Source organism: Belonocnema kinseyi, chromosome 10, assembly GCF_010883055.1.
Source record: "Belonocnema kinseyi isolate 2016_QV_RU_SX_M_011 chromosome 10, B_treatae_v1, whole genome shotgun sequence".
Lineage (NCBI taxonomy): Eukaryota > Metazoa > Arthropoda > Insecta > Hymenoptera > Cynipidae > Belonocnema > Belonocnema kinseyi.
This window is the reverse complement of record NC_046666.1, coordinates 98,215,788-98,240,035: the sequence shown is the minus strand read 5'-3', so window position 1 is coordinate 98,240,035 and position 24,248 is coordinate 98,215,788. Positions and strand designations below refer to the sequence as shown.

The window sequence follows — 24,248 nt, the reverse complement described above, 5'->3', positions numbered from 1 at the left end:
ATCGCAGGAAATAGAAATAAGGAACTAGATATAAGACTTTATGTAAATAGTTGTAAATAATTGTATATATAGAAAGGATAAGATTGTAAAAAATATATATATTTAAAAGGAAAGATTGTAAGGAATGGAAGTCATGTAAACCCTTAGAGGACACATTATGAATAAAGAAGACTGTTTTGTTGAAAATTCATGTTTTGAGGTTCATCCCTTCAGTTGATATTAATTAATCTCTTCGGCATATTCATTGTGAAGCAAGCGGCTGTATTTGTATCAAAGATTCAAGAAAAAAAAGAGATACATTATGAATTTCGAGTTTTCGGTTGAAAATTACGGAAAAGGAATTTCTGAAGAAAATGCTGTGAATTGCATAGCCTTCAAGTGTAATCTTGAAAATGAAATAACTTGCAATTCCGCACTTTGCTGATTCAAGAATACGCAACATTTTTCTTCCATATTTTTTTCGTAAAATCTGAGAAGAGAGGATAAGTACGAAAACTCTCAACAGAAATTGAACGGATTAACCGATTTTCTTCTTTCTTTTTTTAATCGTCTCGTCGTTATCTAATGCATCTAATTCAGAATATTGAAATTAAATTCCTTAATATTTTAATGATTTTTTATTTGTCTCAAGCGGCTTTTATATCTAACAAGGGGAAGGTTGAGTGAGGCATGACAGGCACTCAAATCAAATACCGAGCTCGATCCTCGGTTTTTACGATTTTTTAAGTATCGTCGAAAAAATAACAATCTAGTTTCATTTGAAAATGATCTGCCCTAAATTTCTTTCACTCTGGGTACACTCATGGTGGCCGTTTTCTACATCCCAGGCGCACAAAATGTATCAAATTTTCAATTAATTGCTATAAAACAAGAACCAGACCATTTTTCGAAAAATCCCTCTTTGAGAGATTGTATTTACTCACTAAGATTATGTGGTTAAAATATGAGATCAAAATATTCAGAATTTTGAAAAAATCCTGTCATTTGTAAATGCATGGATTATTTTTCAAGCCTAAGGAAGCACCTTAAAAGCGAGCGGGTAACCCCGATAGAGCCCCCCTGGCGCTTAAGCTATAAAGCCTATTGTGTCACAACCTTATTAGCTACCCGCTCTCACACAACAAACATGGTTACATAATAGTTATGTATCTGTTATATAACAGATTGTAACAAGTTACATAACTGGTGAGCCACCTGTAACTCACTGTAATTCTGTGTTATAAGTTTTATAACACGCACGTAACCATGTTATAACAATTACATGTTACATATATTTTATACGCCACTGACGAAACGGTAATAAAAGGATAAATTTGCACAAAAAAATGGTTTTATACATTTATTATCACTGCACTTAATTTATTTTTCAAATTACACAATTGCCTGTACGGTCACTTACAAACATAACCATATCTCTGTCGAAAGTATCGGATAGGAATTGCTTTCGAACTAATCCGAATCATTCCGTAATCTGTATCCGAACCTACCCGAGTTCACTCAGACTAATCGGAAGAAAGATGTACATTTTGTTCGATCCAAATCTGTGAAAAATCATTTCAATCCGAACATACAATCCGAACCAAACTTTTAATCCAAATGAATCCGAATCAATATGAACTCGGATTTATATAAATTAAATTTAAAATCCGAATGAATCAGATTTCGGATTTGTTCGAATTAACTCAGATAGGTTCGGATACAGATTCCGGAATGATTCGGATTGGTTCGAATTCGAACTAAACATGAACAACCTTCACCTAAGCCTATACATCTAATGCGGCGCACGCTTTAGCCAACTGAGCTAATGAGTCCCTTGAATCTTGTCGACAAAATTTCAGCCACGCTTTTTCCTTGAAAAGCCAGGCCTAACGAGGAATAAATTTATATTTTTGCGCTTTATAAATTTTATGAATAGATGGATTTAATAGAGTTCGTTTTAAATATTGAATGTTATTCTTGAATCAACAATATCAACAATATTATTTATCAACAATTAAAGTTATTTCAAAAAATGGTAATCACTTCAGTAACACTGTAATAATATTATTGTAGTTTATGCGTTTAACCAAGTTACAGATCAACTGTAACATTCACCTTCTATAACCATTACACCTCACTCTTACAGAATTGTTACATTTTTTATGGAAGTGGTAATATCTTCCCTTGGTAAAAAAGTTACTAAACATTGTTACCTTCATGTTATAGAACAAGCAAGTCACTGAACATTAACATTGGTTCTATAACCAGATATAACAATGTTACCCCTTCGTTGCGGAGCAGTTACAGAACGTTGTTTAATGGACAGTAAATGACTGAAGACCTCCTGCCGAAGCGTACTATTTCAATCACTGATCGTGGTATGTTTTCCTTTTGTTCCATAAAATAGGCACTGCTATAAGACATTAAGGGGTGTAACATCATCCCCGCCGCATTTCCTCCGCTCTGTCATAGGATTATACCCTATTTTGTGTACATGATAGTTCAGGTTGCTGTGCCCTGTAAGCATCTGAACCACTGTCCTTATCTCTTTCTTGGGTGAACCCTGGATTCTTTGCCGGAAATCTTTTGCAGAAGTGACACTGCTTCCCTGGTTTGTAAATGAATGCCAATCTGTCATTCTTCCATGCCGTTGTTTCAGTGTTTCGTCAAGTTTTCGTTGTTCAACAGTTTCGTCGGTGTAGGAACGACACACGCTATGTCTTTTGTATTAGCGCTGGATAATGCCAATTGATATTGTAATTTAAAGAGGCAGAAGGAATCAAAGACCCATTTCGCCTTTTTTTTATCAACGACCTTGACGGCAACATTTTCTAGAAAGCGTTGAGAGTGAATTTTTTATTTTTGTTTTGTTTATTTAATTTTTATGTTATTGCAAAAAGGGAAGTGTTTAATTTTTGCATTTCATATTTTATCTCTTAGACAAAATTGTTTTTATACTCTAAATCAATCGGATTCAAAACGATATAGGAAAGAAGAAAAAAATGTTAGCTTTCAAAGCTAAGTATTACAAGCAGATTCTATTAAGAAATAATCCACATAAGAATTTTTGTTAAGTATATTCCTCACCTAAATTTTATTGCTTTTATTCTTTGCCTGATACGTGGCCAACAAAGTTTAAGACTAAATGTTATTAATCACTTGTATACAAAAATTCTATGAACAAATGTACTTCACAAACATTAATAGGCAGAAACAAATCTTTTTTTCTTCTTCTCTTATTTTAATGATATTGCCAGTTAGGTTTTCTGAGACGTCAACCCACTGTCAAATTTCACTCTCCGCTCGGTTCAACGAAAATATCGATCGACGGAATCAATAGTTCATAGTATGAAAAGCATCCCTGCAAGTCAACGGAATGCTAATACACTTGCGGGTAAAATGCAGAAGGCGGTTTCCTAGGGTCATTCAGTATCCTTAGGGTGTACGAGACCTTTGGCAGATCGTCGTATTGAGTTCATCGCACACTAGAACCATCTATTTGACAGTCGTGAGACGTGGTTGCAGCTGAAGCGTTACTGGGATTTCACCGGGTTTTTTTTTAACCATATGATATCTTTATTTTTTGTCTCTAGGTTTACTAATAATCACAGGTTAAACTTAATACGTATAAAATAGAGCATAATATTTTGGATATTATTGTTTATGTAAAAAGCTTTAACGTCGAATATTTAAATGTAGATTCGAAATTCTTAGGAATCTAAACAAAATTTAAGAGTTTGTTGTCCAAATATGATAATTGGTTTGATAAATTGAATAGAAAAAATAAAGTTCTTTTAGTCAACGACTTTCAAAATCCATGCATGTATTATCATTGGCACTAGTTGAACACCTTTCTTGCTTCTTTTGGGATATCCATGATTCAATCTTATTTCGAAGGTCTACATCGCAGCACAACATGTCCATTGTGAGTGGCGAACGATTAAATGGATCTGTTTGATCACTCAACAAGTGTCTGCGAAATTGGTAAATACATTTTTAAATATGGAAATAGTTTAATGAATTACTTAAACCAGTTTCATTCACATTATTTTACTTTTTTAAATTTCTTAAATATAAATTTACCTGGCTATGGTTTGACGATCAACCGTAATTTTTGAAGAAGGTAATATAACGGGATCATTCATAACTGTAGACATAATTGGGTCTAAAAACTCGTCAGGGACGCCTTCCAAAATTTCATCCTCTTCTCTTTTTTGACGTGCAGCGATTTCAACTTGTTGAGCAAACGTATATAAATCGGTTATTATACCAACTCCTCCTATTCTAACTGAAAAAGGAAAACTGCTTTGAAATTTCGTGATAACATATAATATATGAAAGTGAAAAATTTAGAATCAATTCGATTGGACATTATTTACGGAAATTCCAATTTTAAGAACTGGAAACTCTAAGAAGTTGAGACATTATTAAATTATATTATTAAATTATTTAGGGCTTCTATGGGGGTGTGAGGGTCAGCGAAATCTTATGCTCATTTTAAAGTTATGTTCACTCACTTTAGAAATATCGTTACAAAGGGGGGGGGGGCTAAAATTTAAAAAATTACCCTTAATAATCTAGAATTTAAAAAACAATGAGTAAACTTAATTGTGATTTTTCTTATTTTTTACGTAAGTATTATGTGTTTTGCGTGCTTGATTTGGTTGACTTACCTAAAACCTTTTCAGCCAGTTGGAATAGCTCTGGACTATAAGACCGTCCATCCTGAGAAACGGCCAGTGTGAAAGCCTCACTTTTACTAAGATTTATGTAAATGTTGCAGATACTCAGCACGAGATTGGCTGGGTTAAAGTCGTAGTCTGTCTGGTCTTTTACCTGACAAAAATTACTTGTTTAAAAAAGTGATTTTTATAGATGAGCAGCGAGGTTATGGAGTGAACTTGACTTGAAATATCTCTTAGACTTTACCTTCCTTTAGGTTATTTTGCACAAATGTAAAATATACCATTACAAACCTTAAGATTTTTCTTGTTGGGCCCTACTAATTTTATAAGTAAGTAATTTAACATTGAAGCTATGCGATCCACCATTGTCGGATGGCAGAATATCGACTTTATTTCGGTTGTGAGCATTTTCAAAGTTTGTATGGTTTCTCTGCCTAAAATATTGTCAAATCGCGCAATCATTCCAATGTGTTGAAGATATCCTGCCTGTTGTTCTCGCTCATTTTGAGGCAGCTCATTCCAATCTCCATTTTCCCTGCACAAGAAAATAATATTCCCGTATTTTAGTTTGCTTAATGTTTACTAGTCTTTTACCAAAGCTGACAGTAATAAAAGAAAATGCAAATGTTTTAAAAAAATATGACGTGAATAGCTTGCCTCGCTTCAATTATTTGCTTTAAATGTGCCATATTTGAAAGTGCCTCGTCCAAAAGAAAAACAGCATCATTCATTAATAAGTTAATAAAACGTAGGAACAACGGGGGTTGAACTGCTTCCATGTTAGCTTCGGCCTCTTTAGCTAAATTCCTATACACATGAAATATTTATTTTAATAAAGTAAAGCAACGATAAATAATTATCATTGTTTTTGTAGACTTCTACAACTCACAAGAAATTTCTGCGATGCTCTTCTAATTTCCACAAATAAGCCATAACGACATACATGGGGCGACGGTAATTAAATTTCTGTTCAAATTGTACACTTTGTCCTGTCACTTCAATGCTCACAAAAACTTTAAGCAAGTTCGCGACAATCTAAAATAATTTAATTTTAATCATCTAAAATTGTTAATTTGATCAAAAATGGAACGTTTTCCACACATTAGGATTTTCTTGTTTAAAAAATATATAAATTTTTAAAGCACCTGATGTCTATGTGGATGGCAAATAAATAGTTGCATTCTATGAAAGGATCCAATCGAAGGTATATTCTGCCCAGTTTGATCATCATTTAATGGTAATAAAGCCTCTAGACCTTCAGCTAATCTTGCGCGCAGGTGTGGATTGTATAAACGATTTGGTGACTCCATCAGTGCTATCATCTAACATTAAAGAATGTTATTTTTAAAAACTTATTCACTGGAACCGCGTTTATATCCGCTATCGCAGAAAGTAAACATTCACTTATATCCTTCTGGGAGGGATCCCACGACTGGTCCTCAGCAGAGGGCAATTTTCCGGGCCGCGGGCTAATTGTCTTGTTTGTCACGTGGTACTGCGAGGTGATGGATGGGGAGTGGATATAAATCAGAGCTATAGCAGGGATATAAGCGCAGAAGGATATAATTGAGAACGGATATAAACGCGGCTCCAGTGTACACGTATTACCAGGCCTCACAGAACGGACCATATATCCCCTATTGTACCCAATATTCACATTAGGTTCAGAAAGTACCCTAATTTTAAGATTTAGTATCTTTTTTATAATAAAAAATCTATAATGAGATCATTTATAATAATAGATCGAATCATCTCAGAGTGCAATGAAAAAATTCAAATCGACAATAGAACTAGTACACAGCTCTATTGCAGTGGGTTGTTTTAAACAATGGCACCATTGGTACCATTTTTTCTAGCTTGTAGAATGAATCATAAGTATACGCAAGAAAATGTAACTCTTAGATTTTGAGGTTAGGTGTGAGGCGGTAGGGGTGCAGGGGAGGCCTCGCCCGGGGGTTCAGGGTTGTGCCCCCCCCCCGCAAAAAAAGAAACAAATTGTGAAAGGCAAATATAGAAACCAATTTTGGAGAGAGGGAAGACTCACGAAATTTTCTCTCTTTACTTACCACTGCATTCTCACGCACATATCGGCGCCCCTGCCGCGTTTCACGGACGGGGTATAGATGGGACGCAGAGATTTAGTGGTGAGTGGTGGGAGGCGTTTCACGAAATCTCGAGCGAAAGCCCAATTTTTCGGATATTAAACAACTAAATTATTAGCAATAATAAGGCTCGGGTATTTTTTTTGGTGGTTTCATTTAAAAGAGAAACTCAAACACTATCTAAAGGCGTAAAAACCTCAATTTAGATTTTTTAGAGTTAGTCCCCTTTCTTCGGCATCCCGTCACATATATGTAATTTTTTAATATTAAAGTTTAAATTTACATAAGATACCTGCTTAGATTGGATGTTTAAATAATAAAAATAAATAAATACGGAATTAACATAACGTAACTCGATTAAGGCTTATTAATTAATTAATTAATTTGATTAAGGCTGTTCCAACGGCTTGTACAAAAATGTTGAAATCTATGTAATCCTCTAAACTTGCCAACGGCCGACAATAATTCGGTTTTGAAGTTTTAGAAAACAACTTTGAAAATTTTCGTGACCCCGAAAGTTGTTTCCTGGTGGCGGCATGTGCGCTTACTGTCTGGTTTTTCGAACACCTTTCGTTAACTGCTAAAAAATAAGAGTAAAGTGATGTAGCGACGACATGAATTGAGCTGGAAGCCGACTAATGCCTGTTGGAGCTGATAGCTCAGCCGTACTTGATCGTACTAACAAAAATGGACTTTTAGTAAAAGTCGTATCTGTCATGGCGGGAATTTTAAATTAAAATAAAAAATGCAACTTGTGTTTTTCTTTTTTTAATTGTTTATTGTCTTATCTTACTTGGTCTCGGCATAGGAAAATTGTGGCAAATAATAAAATGATGAATTCCCAAAATATAAAACACCCTCCGAAAGGCACACTCAAAAGCCTCACAAAAATTTGCTATTGCTAGAGAGAAAGTTATTATTTGAATATCTTAAGGAAGAAATGTAAAGGACCCCGCAGCAGATGTACATGAAATGGCTTTCGGTCGATTTTGATTAAACTTCGTAAAATTGTAGTTCTCAATGTCTCTATCAAAGGTGTTATGGGGCACAAAGTCCGAAAATGGACAGTTTTCGAGTTACAGAGGGTTAAACATCCAACCCTTTTAAGAAACATTACCAAATATCTCGAAAACTGCAGCTCTGCGAAAAAAATGTTCTTATGAATGTTATTGGGCTCTAACGGGGAGATGCAAAGAAAGTCATGGCCTTAAAACACAGGTAATTCAATGTGAACTTGTCATTTATTGCTAATATTTAGCCAATAAAGACAATATATAAAGAGGAAATCAATATAGAACCCATAAAGGCAAGAAATGAAAATGATTTAGTCAATAGCCAGCCAATGAAGGAAAATCATGAGAAGGATGTTTTCAAGACACGTCCTTCTTGACCTCCCCCCTCCAAAAAGAAAGCAAAGAACAAAGTAATATAAAATGGGTGTTGGCGCGCGCAGCGCGCAGGTGTGATAAGCCCCATTAGTACTTTTATAATCATAAGAACAATAAGTTGAGGAGCTCTGCTATCATTTTTGTGCGAGTCATTTTGTGTTCACAAAGGACGGGTGATTTGTTTCTGAGTACATTTTCCCGTTACAGGGGGCCAGTGTGGTACACTTGTTTTGGCTGTCCTTTTGTTTCTTTTAATTGGCGATTGCTTTCTGGGTATACATTCACGATACTGCGAGGCAGATTGCTACATCTGATTTTGTTATCCTGTTTTATTTTCCCTTTGAACTATGTTACTTCATGGATGTGTAAACGTTAGATCCGCTACATTGTATAGTCAATCTAATTTTTTTTATAGTGTTAGCAGAGTGTGTTTACTAAAGCAATTCTTAATTAAGTACTTGCATTCTTTAACCACAATGGCATTTAGAAATCTTTTACGGTGTTCTGTTTGTGATGGACGATTTGCTCCTCGTTTCATGACTCGAATCGACGGAGATTATAAGTTACACATCTGACAAAGATATGCTCTAATTGCAATCGATCGATTTGTAACGAAATCGCTGCTATGGAGGAGGATCCCACATGTTTAAGACTGAATGTCTTAACGCAGACTACAAGTAACACTTGCCTTCTCTGCAATTCCGCTGATAATACACAAAGATTATCAGTCGAATGCGAAGTAAATGTTTTTATTTTATGCAATGTTTACATTCCGGAAAACGTAAGATCATGTCCGCATCATTTAAATTATGAAGGTTTAATTCGGCAGCCACTTTTACAGGGCTTACGTTTCATTAACAGGCCACATGACTAGCCTTCATTGGCTGACTGTTGACTAAGTCATTCTCATTTCTTGCCTTTATGGGTTCTATATTAATTTCCTCTTCATATCTTGTCTTTATTGTCTGATTGTCTTTATTGACTTTCATAGGAATATTTTTTCACAGAGCTGCAGTTTTTGAGATATATGGTAATGTTTCTTAAAAGGGTTGGATGTTTAACCCTCTATAACTCGAAAACTGTCCATTTTCGGACTGTGTGCCCCATAAAACTTTTGATAGAGACATTGAGAACTACAATCTTTGCAGACTTTTAAAAATCATCGTCCTTATTCGCAAAGATTCATTATTCTTAGATATCGAGATATAGCATATGAATTATTCACAGCAGACATCGAATTAAGTAATCACTTTATTCAGGTGGTAGTACGATCAATTACAGCTGAGCAAACAGCCCCAACAGCTAGTAGTCGGATTCCAACTCAATTCACGTCATTATTACACCATTTTACTCTTATTTTTTATCGGTTACCGGATTTTTTTCTACAAACCAGATAGCAAGCGCACATACCATCGTGAAACGCCTTTCAGGGTCTAGAGAATTTTCAAAGTGCATTTTTAATACCTCAAAACCGAATTATCGTCGGCCGTTGGTAAGTTTCGAGTAACTCATAGGTATCCCAATTTTTGTCCACCCCATTCAAACAACCTTAGTAACAGTTAAAAAATTTAATCGGGATTTAGATTAGACCTTACTATCGAGTAATGTTACAAAACAGTTACAGATTTAAAATTTTTAAATTCCTCTTCAAAGTAAAGTAACAATACATTCCCCGAACATGAGATCAGATTTTTCTCTTTCCTCTACTGCATGAACTTTTCGTATTCAGCTCCATATTTTTTTTAGACTTATAGATAAGATTTTCATCGTCACTTTCCATTTTATTTATTTAGTTTTTCAAAATTACAAATATTAACAGCACTAACACGATGAGACTTCGCGTACCTGTACTGAACGCGGCAGTGAGACGTAATCCATAAATTATTTTATAAAAAGGTGGGGTTGAGGGGACCTCAACCATCTCCCCGAAGAATGATCGAACTGGAAGGAGTTGTGCGTTACCCTTTTGGGCATTAATACACAATCTGAGAGAATATTTGACATCACTGAAAACACAAAATCTGATCATTTATTTTATGAGAGAAAAGTAATTGAAGGTAGTTGGTTGATTTATTTCATGAGGAAGTCTTAGCATCGCATGATTGGAAAGAGGATCAAAATTATATTTCCCCAAAGAGGAAATATGCTCGAAAGGTGACAGTGATACAGATTCATAAAAAGTGAAGCCAGAATAGGCTGTTTCTTATCCTATTTTTTGGACCTCGCTAGCGACCTAAGGAAATAGTATAAACATAAGTTACAGGTATCTAATTACTCGTAATTGTAAACCAAAGTGAGCATCGATTTTCCTTTTTTTCAAATTTCAAAAAATTGCCTCTATGCAGGTGTTGAGAAGAACCCCCCCACCCCCCAAAATAAGGAATACCACTAATTATAAAATCATTTTTCATTGTCCTTTTTCTATAAAAGAAATCGTACAAAATAAAATCACGTATTTTCTATTTTTAATTTTTTTGGGGCCTTTACAACCCATAAATAGGGGCAATATTTTGAAATTTTTGAAAAACAAAAGCCATGCTCATTTTGGTTTTCAATGCCGAGTAATTTGATACTTGTAACATATTTTTTCCCAGTTCGCTAGGGAGGTCCAAAGAATAGGCTAACTTTGGCGTCACTTTTTAAAAGCAGTTTCTTTTATATACTCTGTTTTCCAATTTTTACATTTGTGCTCTTGAATTTTGAATAAAATTTAACATGTGTTTCTAAGGGCGAGCTGAATGTTTTAGAATTAGACTTAGCAATATCAATTAGATTTAGCGCTAGAGACATGAAGGGGAAAGGAAACGGCCAGATTTTTCTCGAAGTTCTTAACTACGTAGTAGTCTCTTATTACGTTGCATTTTGTTACTGCGTTACATTTACTCGCCATCTCACTCTCTTCTTCTCCCTCAGCCTCTCTTCATATCTATCTCTTTTTTGTGCCCTGTCACTCAATGTCTTTGGGAAAATGTTGGAACCCTCTCTCGACCCAGTTGCGCCCTTCGCTGTAGGTCAGTATTCCCTCGGCCTTCGATTCATATCCATTTCTGAGCATTATCTTATCGTAAACCAAAGATCGTGCACAAAGTCCCAAAGATTCGTTCTCTTTATTGTATCGTAGCAATATTATGAGATTTTTTTAAATTACTGAATACTTCTCTAAGCTAATTTACTGTTTAGATTTGGTGAATCTCTTATTTAATCTAGAAATACTTAGTCGATACACATACTCTCCTGAATGTTAGTGCTTCTGGACCAAAGTTCACCCGCATTCACAAGTTCCAGCAAAAGCTCCCCCTTGTCAGGCTTAAGATGAACCACTCAGCCGACAAGGTACCTTGTGAATCTTCTAGAAGTCTTTCTTTGTTAAACGTACGCTCCTGACTTGTAAAGCTTCTGGACAAGCTACACCCGCATTCACAAGGTTCAGCAAACTCTCACCATTGCCAGGCTTAACATACACCGCTCAGCCGGCAAGTTAACCTTTTGAATCCTTTAGAAGTCCCTTTTCTTAGGATTCTCATTCTTTCTTTACTAAGTTCTGCTATTCAAATATTATTAAATGTAATACAATTTTGAGATAGAGAAGTTTTCAGATTTACCATCAAAGTTATCAGTGATTACACTTATATAAAATCAACAATTGTAATAATTGAGTTTTTCTGTTATCGTGTTATGTTCTCAACTGATTTAGTGTTGTTTATGAATTATTGTTTTTACCAATAAAAGAATATTTAAATGTGAAAAAGAGTGTTAAAAATTTCGTTTAGCAGTGCCAGTATAATGTGTCTATTCCTAAGTGAGATTAACCATTTTTTGGTCCTTCGAGCCGGATTTGGTGAACGGTTTCAAGATGAGTGAGTCACATGGAAAACCTTATCGATGAGCAAATCTTTCATATAGAGTTTATCGCGAGTGCAACAGACAACTTAATGAGTGTCGGGATTGCGAACGTTTCTTCATCATACCAAGTTGAAACTCGCCGCGATACTCTCAAGGAATCATGATCCAAGTTCTCACTGAATCATGATGCCATCAGGATCGCGATGAGACAATTGGAAACATAGGAAAAGCAAAGTCTTATAGAAATATCCGACATCTAGGAAAAGCTACACAAAGCAACGCACGAAGCCTATCTCGAAGCGCTCGAGAATATGAGCTTTTTACTTGAATGCATTTAATGTAACAGAATGAGATCACCTTCCATCCATCTGGAAGTTACATTATCTAAAAAAAAGTTTGAAGAGACCTGTCGCTCATCTGCTGAAGAACACCGCATTGAGCACTGATAATTTATAAAAATCATGGGTTGCTTTACTTTTCTCTTATGAAAATAAACGGCTCCTTTATAATTCAGCACTACAGTCTTTATTAATAATTGAATGAATGACTAAGGAATCAGCAGTTGAATTGAAAAGTCGATATACAACTATCACGCAAATTTATCGAACCTTGGAGACGCTTGAGCAGCCAATACATATGTGGGATGACATCCTAGTCTTCATTGCGGTTTAACAGTTGGATTCAGAGTCAGTCAAGGATTGGGAGCATCGCCTGGGATCGTTCAAAGAGCCTCCAACATGGAAATAACTCAATGAATTTTTGATGACGAGACTGCAAATTCTTCAAAAGAACAATCTGTGCTACAACTGTCTCGGTCAGCATCGATCATCAGCCTGTCCGTCTACGAGAAGTTGCAATACATGTGGCAAAAGACACCATTCCACAATTCATAAAGCAGGAGAATCCGACCAGTCTTATTCATCGACGTCAACTCCACAAATTCAAACTAACTATGCTGCCATACATCAAAACCTCATCAACGTTTCAGAAACTTCTGGCTATAGTTCAAATCGTCGCCATTTCAGACAAGTGTGAGCAAATGAAAGTTAGAGCATTCATAGATCCAGGTTCTCAAATACCTTTTCTCTCGGAGAGACTATCTCAACTTCTTCGCTCGCCAAGACTATCAAAATTGCTACAGTTGAAAGGAATCGGAGCAGTAAAAGCTGGATGAACACGTGGTCTAATTTCAGTTAAGTTGAAACCCTATTTCGAGCCCGCTGCAGTGTGCGTGATCACCGCTCACCTTCTCACAAAATTTACAGCAGTTTTTCCCTGTACTATACGTGGAAAAGTAAATTTGCCACATTTAGAACGTGGCCAATTTATCATCTGGAAATCATTCAGATGGCAGATCCTGACTTCAAGTCGTCTATACAGATTGACATGATCATTGGAGCTGACTATTATGGTAAAATTATCGAAGAAGGTCTTCGAAAAGGTCCTACCAACACTCCAACTGCTTAAGCTAGCATTTTTGGATAGGTACTGCTTGATCTAGCAACGTTTTGATCATCATTCTCTGAATTCCAACGATACCACGTCTTCATTGAAGGAGAAGTCAATGAACTTCGCCAGAAATGCTGGAAACTGGATGAAATTCCAACTTCAGGAGGAAATTCTTTGTCATCTGAAGGTCCAAAGTGTGAGGACCATTTAAGAACTACACACTCTTGAGATGATACAGGTCGCTACATCGTCAGACTACCATTTAAGAAATCTACTGATCAGCTTCGTGACTTGAAATCGACTTCTTTAAAAATGTCCTCAAGGTTATCAAAGAAACTTCAAGCTGAGTCATTTCCTCAGAAAGCCTATTCAGATTTTTTAAGTGAGTATGAAACTTTGAATCACATGAAGCAAGTTCCAGTTGGAAGTCCTAAACCAAGTCGAGTCTTCTACCTTTTTCATCACGGAGTGCTTCACCCCAGCAGTCTGACAATAAAGTCCCGAGTAATGTTCAATGTTTCAAAAGTCACTTCCAATGGTACCTCACTCAATGACATTCTACATACAGGAATCAAACTTCAGACTGAACTTATCGATGTCTTGATCTGGTTTCGCCAGTTTCATTATTTCTTCTCTTTAGACATTAAAAAAATGTACCGGCAAATTAAGGTGCATCCGGATGACTGGGATCTTCAGAGAATCGTTTGAATAAATGAACTTCAAGAAATGCACTCATACCAGCTGACTACAGTAAGATATTGCTTTGCATGTGCCCCGTATGTTGCCCTTCGTACCATGCAGCAGCTAGTGGAAGATGAAGGCTCCAAGTTTCCAGTCGCTACATCCCCTTTAAGTAAAGGCAGATACGTGGATGATGTCTTCGGAGGAGCTGATTCCATTGAACAAGTCCAGAATACGGTTGAACAGATAAATCGCTTATGCTTGGCCACGATCTGGGAATGAGTTGGAATCCAACTCTGGTCTCTCAAACTTGATTGGGATGACCCTTTACCTGCTCTGCAGCCTGAAAAAATGGATCACGTTTATTTACAAACTTCCAGATCTTAAGATGACATCATTTTCCCGATGGTTAGTGTCATCATGGAATTCCTTTGAGATTCATGGTTTTTGTGACGCATCTCAACAAGCTATGGCTGATGCTCTCTTCATACGCCCCATCGATCAAGAGTATAAAGTTTAAACGACACTTTTCTGCTCTAAGACCAAGATGGCTCCATTGAAGAGGCTGACCATTCCTCGATTCGAATTGTCAGCAGCTGTCCTCCTCAAGAAACTGGTTCATCACACTGTACGAGTTTTAAATGCTAATGAAGTTCAAATTCACCTTTGGACAGATTCTTCCATCGTCTACACCTGGATCAACGATCACCCATGTCGGTGGAAAGAGGTCGTTCACAATCGTGTGTGTTTTATTCAAGAAAATCTTTTCATAGCAAAATGACATTACATACCAGGTAAAGAAAACCCTTCGGATTGTGCTACTCGAGGATTAACTCCGACTCAATTTTCTCAACATCATATCTGGTATACTGCTCCGGACTGGCTAAGGGAACCATCTTCATCATGACCCAACAAGTTCGAAGCACCATCTGTTGAGGAACATTTTGAAGAACGTCCAATCAAAGCAACTGCTGTTACAAGTCTGCCTAGTACCTATTGGGGTCTACTCGACAAATACTCGCGCTTGACTCGACTCCTGCGGATCAAAGTTCTTTGCAAGAGATTCATTCTCCTTCTTAGGAAAAAACTCAGGATACCTTGTCACTCATCGGAAATGACTTTAGGATTCTTGGCGGACGCGCTAAAGTTAGCTCATTCATCTGGAAATGCATCAGGTGCGTGAGATATCAAAAAAAGCGAGCTTAACAGCTTAGGGGACGATTAACTGCTAATCGCATCACGCCTTCACGTCCATTTCTCCACTCTGGCTTTGATTATACTGGATATCTTATGATCAAAACTTGGAAAGGGCGGGAAGCTCGCACTTACAAGGATTACATAGCTTTATTCGTTTGCCATTCGACATCAGCGATCCATCTAGAATTAGTCACCGACTACACAACAGACGCCTTTATGGTAGCCTACAAAAGTTTCACCGGAAGACGTGACATCTGTGCCTGCTCAGCAACTTCTCCTCACTTTGGAGGAAAATGGGAGGCTGGAGTAAAATCAGTTAAGCTTCATCTCCGACGAGTGATCGGAGACAATCTTTTTATTTATGAAGAGATGAACACCTTGGTGTCGCAAATTGAAGCTGTGCTTAATTCCAGTCCTCTTTGTCCTCTTACTGAGGACCCAGCCGACCTCGGAATTCTTACACCAGTGTCCTTCCTGATCGGAGGTACAATAACTGTTATTCCTAAATCATCATTATAAAGCATAAAAGTATCCAGTCTCTCTCGATAGCAGCTCCTGAGACAGATGCTGGATAGCTTCTGGACCAAATGGTGCAAAGAATGCTTGCAACGCTACCAAACCATTTACCAATGGAATCAAACTTCAGAATCTCTACAGAATAGTCCCTTGGCTCTCGTTATAGACATAAAAGGAAACAGCCAGACTTTTCCCGAAGTTCTTAACTGTGAAGAAGTCTCTTGTAACTACGTTACATTTTATCAGTGCGTCCGGTTTACTCGCCATATCGCTCTCTTCTTCTCCCTCGGAATCTCTTCAGTTGCGCCCTTCGTTGTGGTCAGTATTCTCTCGGCCTTCGATCCGTATCGATTTCTGAGCATTCTCATATAATAACCAAAGGTCCTGAACTAAGTACCAAAGATTCGTTTCCTTTGTTGAATCGTAACAATATTATGCAATTTTGCTTAATTTACTGAATACTTCTCTAAGCTATTTTACTGTTTATATTTGGTGAATCTTTTCTTATATAATGTAAAAATACTTAGTCGTTACGCATCATCTCTTAAATTTTAGTGCTTCTGGGCCTAAGTTTATCCGCATATACAAGGTCTAGCAAAATCTCCCACCTATGAGGCTTAAGATAAATCGCTCAGCCGACAAGATAACTTGTTAATCTTCCAAAAGTATCTCTTTCTTACGCATACGCTCCTCACTTATAGTGCTTCTGGGCAAGCTACACCCACATTCACAATGTTCAGCAAACTCTCACCCTTGCCACGATTAAGATACACCGCTTAGCCGACAATGTAACCTTTTGAATACTGCAGAAGTCCCTTATCTTAGGATTCTCGTTCTTTCTTTGCTAAGTTCTGCTTTTCAAATATTACTAAATGTAAGACCATTTTGAGCTAAAGAAGTTTTCAGATTTCCCATGAAAGTTATCAGTGATTGCACCTATATAAAATCAACAATTGTATTAATTGAGTTTTTCTGTTATCGTGTTGTATTCTCAACTGATTTAGTCTTGTTTATTAATTATTGTTATGAATTAATGTTATCCACCTAAAACATAGATCACCGTATCGGAATATATTGCTGAAGTAAAGTTGCAGGCTTTGTTAAATCACACAGCAGAAAGAATATTATTAGCTAAAAGAAAAGTTTACTGGTGATGCTGAAAGCAAATACGATGCGAATATGTTCTTTAGTTCTTACGTGTCGTTACAGTTGGTATCCGAAGACGAAGTAACACATAAGAAAATTATTTTATGAAAAAATCCAAGAACATCATCGCCTAGATTTTGTAGTCCTATTAGGATTAAGTTCTTGCATGAAAATACTGCGGACACCCTTAAAGAAGTAGATGATATTAAACAACAAGAAAGTAATCTTGTCTCTTTTCAAATAGTATTAGGCGGAAAAGAAATACAACGTACTGTTACAAAAAGAAGTGGCTGCAAATGTTTTCCAGTTCAGTTTGTCAACTCTTCATGCGTGGATTAGATTCTTTGAGTGTTTTTGGAAGGTAGCGTATAAACTAAGATGTAAAAAAATGGCAAACGCGTGATGCCGAAGAAAAAAAAAGGACAGTAGTCCGAAAGAAAAATATCCAACAATGTTTCCGTTAGCAATTATGTCTTACAGTAGATCAGCCAAAGCCTGGATTTGGAAGCTAGCATGTAAATTTGATCGAACGTTTCCATGATATTTTGCAGGCACTTTCGAGTGGCCATGAAATCAATATTGCTAAATTCCAGGTTTATTCATACAGATAGCTCGCAATTTTGTATAATTGTATCCGTGAATTTACATGCAAACTTCAGTATACAAGGTGTTACTCCATGGCGCATAAATAATAAACTCGTCATTGCTACCTATAGGGCAAATGTCTGATGATGCTCATGAAGCTTCTAATAAGTTTATTAAGAGGTTCAGAGAAGATTTTGCACGGAAATGTTCCCGAGAAAAAAATATGGAAGACATTTTTGTAAGATTGATGTTAATGCCTGACCAATATCTTTTTAGCATGCGTGATCTTCCGTGAAAAAATTTTAATCGTTGTTATTAGAAACAGTAGGTTTTTTAATTCCGTCAAGTATTGAAATAGATGAAAAATGCTTTACCTATCCGCCAGTTGAATCAAGAGATTTTCCTACAGACGATTCAACAGATAACGATGCATGGAAATGTATACTTTATTGAAATAAACACATAATTTTCTTGTAATAAAAACGTTTAATATCACTCCTTTTATTTCTGAATACTCCAATATTAAAAAAATTATTTAAGTAATAATATTAACATATTTTTCTATATTTTTTACGTTGGATTCGTAATCTGCGATTTCGAAAGCCCCCTCACAATAATTTTGAAAAAAATCTAAAGTTTATTTAGCACATTCGTCCACCATGTTATATCCACCATTTTGTTTTTAAAATTTTGACTTCGGATTCATAATCAGCCACTTGGAAAATCCCCTTACATAAATTTTTAAAAAATTCAATATTTATTTAGCACATTAGTCCACCATGTTGGATCCGCCATTTAGTTTTTAAAAATTTTAATTTCAGATTGGTAATCAGCAACTTCGAAAACCCTCTTAAATAAAATTTAAAAGTCCACTATTTATTTAGAATAGTTGTCCGCCTTATTACATCTGCCATTTTAAACATTGTTGAATTCGAATTCATAATTAGTGACTTCAAAAACCCCCTTACACCAATTTTGACAAAAATCCAATATTTATTTAGCATAGTCGTCCGTCATATTGGATCCGCCATTTAATTTTTTTTTAATTTTGACTTTGGATTCATAATCAGCGACTTCGGAAACCCCCTTACACAAAAAATGACAGAAAACCAATGTTTATTTAGCATAGTCGTCCACCATATTGGATCTGTTTTTTTTTTTTTGACTTCGGATTCGTCATCAGCGACCCCTAAAACAACCGACTAAGAAAATTGGGCCCATTTTATGAACATTCTCTACTTTGGGCCAGCTTTTCTCTATTCCAACCCACTGTGCGTCAGCAGTTTTACCTCGCTTTCCTAGAGGAACTGCGTTTTCATCCTAGAGCACCCGAAAGTAATGCTCTTTGCGTTTAGGTGTTTTTATAATGAGATTCTGGTAAGATAGAAAGGAGTGAATTAATACGAGAAACCAGGTTTCTTATCTCGCTCATTTAAATGTAATTCATTTTCGTGAATTGAGATAAACGTTTTAAATTGTAATTTCTTGAATGAAGTAACTACGAATATGAGTAAAGATAATTAGAATTCTGTATTGTAAGACATTTGTCTTTCTCGCTAATAATTAGCCGATCAATTTTGTGCATTGACCAACTTTTCTCATTATTATTATTCTAATAATTTTTTATTTTTTTATATCGAAAAAAGTTCATTTAGTTTGAAATGAAATATATGATTGAGTCCAATATTGCAGACCCCATGTTGGCTTAGAAATTTTGAACATCTTTTATTTTAATTCAAAATTTAACTTCAATATAAACATTAGTTCAATTTTTTCTTCGGTCTTACGATCAAGTTTGTAAATAAAAAGACAAGGAAATCCGAGTTAACAATTTAATCAAAATATAAAAATTCTTCTACACCTTGCGACGTTTCGACCTAATCTGTCGGTCATTCTCAGACAATACCTGATACAAAATTATTATAAAAATTAGCTGATTTAAAAAATTAACATTGGCGTAGAGAAAATTATATTATGAAAAGAAAAGTCAATTTACCTTATATACGACTTTTGCACATAAAAAATTGTAGTTCGATGAATAAAAGTGAGACGGCTTGAAATAATTTCTGAAACACATAATTTTGTAATTGGGAAAAACCTCAACATAAAAAGAAAAGAGGCTCCCAATAATTAAGGTTACATTTTAAAACACTTGAGCGAACCAATGATAGTCACACGACGGACAAGCAGGTGATGGTGACAGGAAACTAAACTTGGGTTATGTTAAATATTTAGTACAGTTTTCACTACAGAGGACCTAATTCCACTTTAGCGAACATAGCGCGCCAAGGTATTTTAGAAATTTACTATTCAATTTGTTATATTATGGTAATGTTTAGTTACATTAAGTATTTATGTTTTTAAATTAATGGAACAGTTTGTAAGTGTTTTCTTTAGCTAAAATCTTTATATTATCAAAGTAAAAATCAAAAAGGTGATCAAAATTCCACGAGTGTTGTGACAAACCTGTGTTCAAATTGCCAATCCTGCAATCTCTTTTATGTTCGGCTATTCTTGTTTTTAACCTTCTACCTGTTTCACCAATATAAACTTTTTGCAACCTTCGCATTATATTAAATGAACTACGTTTGAGAAATTTTCAATTTTTTCATAATCTTTCTTATTTATAAAACAATTTTCCAATTTGTGATTGTTTTTAAAATATACATTAATGTTGAATTTTTTCATAGCATGTTTTAATCTCTCTGATAAACCTTGTACATATGCTTGTACATTTTCTTCTTAATGAGAAGTTTGTTTTAATTTTGATTAATTCAAAATGTATGGCATTCTCTGGAGTGGACTCAGAATTGACAACTCACTCGGTACGACCTAAGGTTTTGCACTTTGGTTCAGCTGTTATTTTCCCATTCCATGTTCTTTTAACAGATGTTTCTCTCTGGATTTACTTTGGCATACTTGAAACATGTGGACCCGTTTTATTATTTCAAAAGAGAATAAATCTTCTCTGTAAATAGTTAGTTTCCCTGTAAATAATGGATTTAAGTGAAGAGTAGAATCTAAACTATATAGTTAATTATACTTGGGTAGGTCAAATATAAACCGAAATCTCTTCCGCACTGTCACATAAGCGATCGTATCGACTTAGGACCAATTAGAGTCTGAAGCGGAGTTATTTTAAACTTGCACGCACTACGTAGGCCTCTCATTTTCCTTTCGTTTAGTAGCTTGGACGATAAATGCCAAAGAAGTCGCAGTAGCTGTGGCGCAATGAAATTTTGCATAGGTTGAAACAGCAGTTTGTTACTGAAACAGTTTCAATGACTCAAGTGTTTGCGTCGTACAAAAAATGTATACAGGGGCATGGAAACGTACAAAGCATGCCACATTCATGGCGGTCCATGAAGAGCTGCGCCTGGGGAGTGAAGAATGGGTGCTCGCAACGATTTTTTGGGATTACAACGAAGGTCTACTCGTTGATTTGCTTCACGACATGAAGACGGTAAAGGATGACTGCCTTGTACTATTTGTTTGTAGCACCAAAAGAGGCGTTGGGAGGTCAGCGTTGTGACACCTTCAACATTTTTAACCTTGGTTCTAGGATACTGAAATTTAGAAGCTACTAATCCGATGGACAAAAGGCATTGATGTTAGTGGAATGTATTCAGAAAAATAATTATTTTGTACTTTGTGAAAATGTTTATACAATAAAAATTTATGAAGAAACTTAAGTTTATATTTAATTGACCTACATATTTCGATAGGAGATATATGAGTTTTTCTTTCAACTGTTTCTCTATTCCGCGGAAGCGCTCTAGTTGAAAATTTAAAAATTGAATTCGGAATGAAATGTCAAAATAGTCGAGGTTATTTACTTTCATTTCCTCCGTATCTATCTCAATTAACCTCGTAAGTGTACATATCGTAATCTAATTTAGAATTTTTGAAGGATAAGAATAGAAAATTACATTCGCTTAAGAGTGTCGACAAAAATTTCAAAATTGAATTCAGCACATTTCAATTAATAAAAATAATTAGATTAGATCTGATACCTTCCCGGTCAGTCGGGTCCGAGAGGTAATCTTCCGCTGGTAATGAAGTTCGTTACTCTATTTCTTTGTTTATAATATGATAATAATAATAAAAAAATAATAATATAATAACAATACAAATATTATATCCATATCTATATTTTAATATTGTGATTGGTGCGCAGTACTTACGGGTGCGCGAACCAATCGGAACATCGGGCGAGTTTAACAAGAGGAGTTTCACGGTCAAAGAGAAAAACAAAAATAGAGTGACGGAGAAAAACAAGGCTCGTCGAAGTGAGAGTTGAGAATTCAACCTATGAACACTGTCATCGGTGAAACTTTAAATGATAATTTCGAAAGGTTTGGAATTCTCAGCTCTCCCTTTCCCTATATATTGGAGATGTATATTATATCATTTACAAACTGGGTCCTACACATATTGTAAAATATACAAATATAATTGATCGTATTTTCATTAAAAGGTAAGAAAAACACTTAATTATTCATGTAATTGTAATTCAGAGTTTTATTTTTATTTTACTATAAAACAATTTAAACAGTATTTTTTAGTACAATTTTTAATAATTTTTTTTCATTCATTTATTTATTTTACTATTTTTTAATATTATATATGATGTTACCGGTACTGGACGTTTTGCTCCAGCTTCTCTAGCCCTTTTATTATTTCCTCTTTGCAATTTTAATAAATTTAATTTTCTTTTTTTACTTTCATTCAAAAGTCCCATGCTAGACTTCACAGGGGCATTTTCGAAGTATTCAGGGTGTTCCGCAAGAGCTGTAGTTAATTTTGTAAGGGGGTTATTCAGAAAAAAATGTTCCCATAATTTTTTTGGTCCGATGCTTATTCTGGGTACAACAGACGGTACAAGTTGTATTTAAGTATGAGCATGTGTGGCGTGCGCACGCCGTCTCAAACAAGCAGTTCCCCCACCGAAGCGCTGGACGAAGCGATGGCCATCACACCGTCCGATAGAGCTCGAGTTTGATCAAATTGAAAACTCGTTTTAAACAAAACAATTAAACTTTATATTCACGTCGATTTTCGACTAAAAAATTCACTCAATGAACACACCTTAACTTAAGAGGATTTAATAATGATTTTTTATTATAACAGAACATTTTAAAATTACAATACAAGATTATTAAATTTTAACGACAGGTGCAATATTTGAGACGGCGTGCGCACGCCACACATGCTCACACGTACATACAACTTGTACCCTCTGCTGTGCCCAGAATAAGCATCGGACCAAAAAAATGTTGGGGACTTTTTTTCTTATTTTTTGTGCACAACCACCCCTCCACACAAAATTGAATACTGTTCTTGTGGGACACTCTGTATAACCTTGACTATTTTGACATTTTTTTCCAAATTCAATTTTCGAATTATCGATCGCAGCGCTTCCGCGGAATAGAAGAACAGTTAAAAGAAACTTATGTACATAGAACTCCATACATACAAAATATGTGTTGATACAAACTTATTTCAGCCAAGGCTTCAATTATTAAAACAGCTATATTGCCTGCTCCTCGCAATTCAATATATTTTCCCACTTGGGTTTCAAAAACGGATTATACCGTGTCGTTACTCATATGAAATTTCTTCAACATACCCTTGTGCATTAAATACAGGAGATAATCAGAGTAGGAAATTTGTTTATAAAAAGATAGAAGAGTCAAAATAAGCATTTGTTTGTTATATGCATTGGCATACAATTTTTAAACAATAATAATCTATTCTAAAATTCACTTTGAAGTTTACTATTTAATTTCGCCCACAGTTGCGAGTGGATAGTGAGGCCGCGCAGCTACGCTCAGAAATTAATATCTTCGAAAGTTAAAGAGTTTACACCAATTTTTTATGTTTTGAACAGATGCAGAAAATTATAAGGAATTATAATATTTTTATTTTTAAAAAATTGAAAGGACACTTTTAAGGAAGAAATTCGTTCACAAGTTTAAAAAAATTGTATCTCAAAATTTAAAATCCTGTGAATCATTGAATTTTGCACATTTTGAAAAACCATTCATAAACTTCACTTACTCAACACAAAAATTTCATCAAGTTCTATCGAAATCGCTAAACCCTCCTACAACTCTGATATTTAGGAAATGGATCGACCAAATGACGACTGGCAAATCAAAGTGCAATTTTTGAATTGTCTTTAATTGGTACTGGTAAATATGTTAAAAGTTCAGAATTGATTTATTCTGCCTAAAAATAGCAAACATGTAGTAAATTTTTCATATTTCTTGAGCATCTAAAATTTTATTAAATATTTTATAAATATTTCAAGAAAATTTTAATTTTACTTTCTTGTGTCATTGGCCTGCATATTCCGAGCAGCCTTTGGTCACTTAATGCTTTAAAAATGGAAGACGATAGTCGCCAGTGGCACTTCATAGCTGTACTTCCGATCCCTAAGATGATAATAATAATTGAAAAATTCATTTGAAGAGTAAATTAAATAATAGGAAACCAAGAAATAACTAATAAAAATCCATAAATTAAAAAAAAAAGTTTTTTAAAAACATTGTGTTTTATAAAGAATACCAAACAGTAAATTAATAAAAGGATATTTTGAAGTTTAAAGTGGTATTCATTTTAAACTTTTAGCAATACTTTAAAACGTCATTCGATGAATTGTACATTAGAACAAA

General features: G+C 35.2%; 1 protein-coding gene across 1 annotated transcript in view; it reads right to left on the bottom strand.

Moving 5' to 3' along the window:
- Positions 1-3,624: 3,624 nt before the first annotated feature.
- LOC117181333 (ubiquitin conjugation factor E4 A) overlaps positions 3,625-24,248 on the bottom strand; it is a 58,399-nt gene continuing 37,775 nt past the window's right edge. The window contains exons 9-15 of the mRNA XM_033373894.1: positions 5,810-5,986; positions 5,554-5,699; positions 5,322-5,471; positions 4,956-5,199; positions 4,653-4,815; positions 4,063-4,267; positions 3,625-3,952 (exon numbers count right to left, since the gene is read on the bottom strand). Of these exons, the coding sequence (XP_033229785.1) occupies positions 3,778-3,952; positions 4,063-4,267; positions 4,653-4,815; positions 4,956-5,199; positions 5,322-5,471; positions 5,554-5,699; positions 5,810-5,986 (1,260 nt within the window). The 3' untranslated portion in view covers positions 3,625-3,777. The remainder of the gene's footprint in view (positions 3,953-4,062; positions 4,268-4,652; positions 4,816-4,955; positions 5,200-5,321; positions 5,472-5,553; positions 5,700-5,809; positions 5,987-24,248) is intronic.